The 5,134-nt window shown below is 53.9% G+C and overlaps 1 protein-coding gene across 1 annotated transcript; it reads left to right on the top strand.

Moving 5' to 3' along the window:
• Positions 1 to 570: 570 nt before the first annotated feature.
• Positions 571 to 1,340, top strand: LOC125526491 (uncharacterized). The gene has a single exon (XM_087520679.1). It carries the CDS (start codon positions 681 to 683, stop codon positions 1,140 to 1,142), a length of 462 nt encoding a protein of 153 aa, XP_087376805.1. The 5' UTR covers positions 571 to 680; the 3' UTR covers positions 1,143 to 1,340.
• Positions 1,341 to 5,134: the final 3,794 nt, after the last annotated feature.

Below are 5,134 nucleotides of genomic sequence, written 5' to 3'. Positions count from 1 at the left end.
GTACTTCTATATTATATCTTTAATTTATCAGTTCCTATGTTCTATCGGCATACGTGCATATATATAGCTTGGATTGTTCAAGTTTTGAGGCAATTTTTTTAGGGCTTTGTGTTATCATGACGATTAAGTATACGTGGAGATTTCGGCAGTGACACACTATTTGTAATTTTTTTCTCCTTCATAATATATAGATTGCTCAGCTGCCATTCCCTAAAAAAAGTATATTGAAAAGAAGTTTTACCATAAATTAGACCAGCCAAATGTGGGTTCTATGTAATAAAAAACAAACCGTTGTATTCGTATTGAGAAGAAGTTTAATAAAAGTTGATTGCAATGGAGGGAGTATATTTAAAAGGGCCCTGAGATCGAAAATTTCAGGGCTAAAAATTCATTGCAATGCAGGGAATATATTTGAAAGGGCCTTGAGATCGAAAATTTCAAGGCTAAAAATTCATTGCAATGAAGGAAGTATATGAAAGGGCCCTGAATTTTAGGTTCGCCCCGGGTCCTCAAAATTTTAGGACCGGCCCTGTGCACCACACACATACCCATTCGACCATATCCACGAAAAGTTATATCTGCGCACGCGCATCACCGAGCGCGCGCCTTCCCTTTCCTCTCCTCCTCCTCGTAGCTTCTCTTCCCGGTTCCTCCTCTCTCTCCCCGTCCCGTGCTCGGCCATGCCGGGCGCTAGCTCGCCGAGAGGCCGCGCCGGCGCCGGCAGGAGGTGGTGTGCGCGCGGGGACCTCCTGACCGTGGCCGTCGCCGCGATGCTCTGCTCGGCGACCTACTGCTTCTCCATATGGCACAACGGGCGCAACGCGGCGGATAAGATCGTCATCGGGCCCGCCTCCTTCGTCGCCGCGGGCGCCGCGCTGTGCGGGGGCGACGCCACGGAGCTCGACTTTGCGGCGCACCACACCGCCGAGCGGGCCGGGCTCTCCGTGTCGTCCTCGTCGCCGACGGTCACGGGGCGACGGGCATTGCGCGCGGTCGCGGTGCCCATGGACGGTACCGGGCGCCGTGGCTTGGTGTTGGCGGGGAACTCGGTTGGCAGCTCGGAGGCCGCCGACGCCAAGAAGAGGGCACGGGTCAACGGCGATAAGTTCCGGTCAACACACGCCGGTACCGTCCGCGCGTAGGCCGTAGCCATCTCCTGTCTCGTCCCGGCGATGGCGACGACGGAGCCATGCTATCCTGCCGGTCTTGGCCGGGGTTCCCAAGACGTGGTCGTGTGTTGCATTTCGAAGCTATACTATAGTAAATAATTTACTCAAGGTGCAGTCCTTTTTGGATCTATGTTTGTGAAGATAATATAATTCGGGGCTGTTTCCGCGTAATATCATTGAAGTGGTAGGGACTGGTTGGCATTTAGGTGGGCTAGCCGAGGAGTGTTTTGGATGTTTTGTTCGTCTGATCCGTATATTCGGACGGCAGCTTTGCACTTTAGTGGGCGGCCAGATCAAGAAAGGCGACGCAGCGGGCAACTGCAGCCAGTGACGCCTTCAACCAAAAGAGTTGACCTCGCATTTGCTGTCCATCGTCATCAGTGGAGAAAAACCACCACAACTTGAGTAGTCTGCACAAAAAGAAAATGTCGTTTCTCGTTTGAGTTGATGTGGTCATTGGTACTACAGTATGTTGCTCGTCTAGCTTTGACGTTTACACCTGCGTGTGGGTAAGGGCAAGACTACGAGCATGACCAACGCTCTACCGTGGAGCAGTCGTGGACGAGGTCCAGAAAAAAAATATCACTGCTTGTGCAGAACCTATGTGTGGTATGCAGAGGAAGAAGAGCGTAGTCCACGAGAAAAGCAGTCGTACAGGGGAGGGAAAATGAGCGTGCACAAAAATTCCTTGGATGAACGAAGCAATGGACGTAGAGGCAGGGTTACTCCCGAGCTCCATCCTTCGTAGCCGCCGGATTCATACGGTGGCAATAGTGGCGGACCCAGAAATGAAAGGAGGGTCTGCACGGTCGAGGCCTATTTTAATTGGCTTGGAGTCAAGGATGAAAGTTGCAATTGGACTGAATTTCACTCGATGGTGTAAAGGTCGGCGAGGCCTGAATTTCACTACGGAACGCGGCCTACACACAGTCGTGCCATCTCCTCGTCAATCTTCCCTCTGAATTTCATTGGGTGGACTCCCCTTGCTCTCAAAAACGGTTGTGGTACGACCTCACAGTCAGAGCAACTCCATATCTCCCGCATAACGGCTACTCCCCCTGTCCATAATGCATGCAACACTTTTTTGATGCTACACCAGTGGCAAAAAACTGGACCTCCATCCTACTCTCCTCGAGGTGCTCCAGCACCTGGGCTTCGGTCCACGCTGGCGCAACTGGACCTCCATCCTCCTCTCCACGGCCAGCACCAAGGTGCTCCTCAACGGGCTCCCAGGGCCTCCGATCCGGCACTGCAAGGGGCTTCGCCAGGGCGACCCCGTGTCCCCCATGCTCTTTGTGATTGTCATCGACGTCCTTAACCGTCTCTTCCAGCGCGCCACCTCTCTGGGGCTCCTACGCCGTCTCACTGACCGTCATATGGCCTCTAGCATCTCTCTCTACACGAACGACGTCGTGCTATTTTGCCATCCCGACGAATGCGACCTCTCCACGGTGCGCCGCATTCTTGAGCTGTTCGGCACCGCCTCCGGCCTTCGCACCAACCTTGCCAAATGCACGGCCATCGCCATCCGGTGCCCTCCCGAGCTCCGTGGGTCCATCTCCGACCACTTCCCGTGCGCAATCGGCGAGTTCCCCGCCAAATATCTTGGCCTCCCGCTTTCCATTCGAAAGATCACTGCCTCTTCCCTCCAACCCTTCGTCGAAAAGCTGGAGAAAAAACTCTCCCCATGGTGGGCGTCCTTGCTCTCCCGCGGCGAGCGTTTGGCCCTCCTCCGTCACGTGTTCTGCGCGATGCCCACGCACATCCTGATCGCCTTGTCTCTGCACCCCTCCATCCTTCGCTAGGTGAATCGCCTCCTCCGTGCGTTTCTCTGGCAAGGGCGGAAGACCACCAATGGAGGCCACTGCCTCGTCAGCTGGGCCAAGGTTTGCCGCCCCTTGGCATGCGGCGGCCTTGGCATTCCCGATCTGCAGCGTTCCGCCCACGCCCTACAAGCCCGATGGCTTTGGCTGCGCAAAACGGACCCCACCCGCCCCTGGCAGCATCTTCACATTCCTTGCAGCCCGGTCGTCAAGGCCATCTTTCGAGCTTCTACCTCCTGGACGACCGGCGATGGCACCACCTGCCTTTTCTGGGAGGACCACTGGATCGACGGGCTCTCCATCGCAGAGCTGGCTCCGCTTCTCCACGCCCTCGTCCCTCGCCGACTTCGCAGGGTCCGCACCGTGGCCGCGGGCCTTGCCTCCCGTGCCTGGATCCAGGACGTGCAGGGCCATCTCTCCCCCGGGGGGCTCGTTCAATACGTCATTCTTTGGACGCGGCTCCATCAGGTCACGCTCTCCGCCTCACCAGACGCCCTCACCTGGCACTGGACCCCGAGTGGTGTCTACTCCGCCAAGTCATGCTACAAAGCCCTGTTCGTCGGCTCTACTATCGAGCCTTCCTGGCGCCTCACCTGGAAATCCTGGGCACCCCTACGCATCAAGATCTTCATCTGGCTCGCCTTCCAGGGACGATGCTGGACTGCTGACCGGCTTGCTCGCCACGGCCTCACCCACGCCCCTCTCTGCCTCCTCTGCGACCAGGAGCCCGAGACCATGGCGCACCTGCTCGTGGGCTGTGTCTTCTCCAGGCAAACCTGGCACGAAGTCCTTTCTTGGATCCGGGTCCCTAACATGCCTCTACCACCCCGGGCTGTGTTTTCGTGACTGGTTTGCCCAGTCCGTCGAGGACACCCCCACCGCCCTTCGTCGCGGTTTAGCCTCGCTCATCTTGCTCACAGCGTGGCGTATCTAGAAGGCGAGAAACGCTTGCGTCTTCAACGGAGCAACCCCATCTATTCCGCTCCTCGTGCACGACATCAAGGAAGACGCCCGCAACTGGGCCGCCGCCGGAGCCAAGGGGCTCAGCAACATGCTCCCGCCTGCGTAGTTTCTTTTTAGGGGGCGCGCAATCCCCTCTTTGTGCGTGCGCCCTTGTAGTTCTCGCTCACACCCTTGGCGTACGTGCTTGTGAGACCTACCCTGTAACTGTTGCTGTTCTTTTCTTCTATCAATGCAATGATAGGCAAAGCTTTTGCGTATTCGCGAAAAAACTAGTGGCAAAAAATGTCTTACAATATGAGACGGAGAGAGTATCATTTATCAGAAGCTGAGGCAGCCCGCTTCCGTGGGGCGCGCCGTGTCTCGGGAGATCCAGATTGGCCGCCACGATCTAGATTTTTTTAAAACACCTGAATAACTGGGGATGAACGAATCCCTGGTAAGTGTGAGAAATTATCTGTAGGGATATTCATGTGGCAGAGAACAACATGATAGTAAGCTCAAAGGATTCTCGGGACAACAGAGAGTATTTGGGGGCATTTTGTAATAACAAGAGCAACGGGGAATGTTTGTATTTATGGAAAGTGTATGTAGTTTTTCATAGGGGTTGACGGTGGAAGGGAATTGCAAAAGCGATGAGCACAAGTTCTCGGGAGAACATCAGAGAGTATCTTTGAAGTCTTCTGATGAAGTAGGCGATCATATGGAATGAAGGGGCTCTCCGGGAGGAAGTAGTTACGAGAACCTAGAGTTGGAGTTAGTAAAATTGTTTAACCCGAATAGAAAAGAGATCAGAATTGCAGAGTAAGGACAAGGAATAAAAGATGCTAATACCACCCAATAGCGACGTTGGCCCGTAAGACACACAACCATGTTAGTAAATGTTTTGCAATGTCTAGACTCAACTTTGGCCAATGAGTATGGAAGGGGGATTCCTATAGGCACTCGGCTCTAATACCAACTTGTGATACCCCCGATTTGACCGTACACTAATCATACACGCAAACGTGTACGATCAAGATCAGGGACTCACGAGAAGATATTACAACACAACTCTAGGCACAAATTAAAACAATACAAGCTTTATATTACAAGCCATGGGCCTCGAGGGCTCGAATACATAATCTTGAATACACAAGGGTCAGCGAAAACAACAATATCTGAGTACAGGCATAAGTTAAA

This window comes from Triticum urartu, chromosome 1A, assembly GCF_056163025.1.
Source record: "Triticum urartu cultivar PI428250 chromosome 1A, HENAU_Tu73, whole genome shotgun sequence".
Taxonomy (NCBI): domain Eukaryota; kingdom Viridiplantae; phylum Streptophyta; class Magnoliopsida; order Poales; family Poaceae; genus Triticum; species Triticum urartu.
The sequence above is the reverse complement of the archived record's forward strand: the minus strand, read 5'-3'. Positions and strand labels throughout refer to the sequence as shown.

Coding starts and splice junctions, on each gene's coding strand:
- LOC125526491 (XM_087520679.1), top strand. CDS start 681: ATGCCGGGCGCTAGCTCGCCGAGAGGCCGCGCCGGCGCCGGCAGGAGG.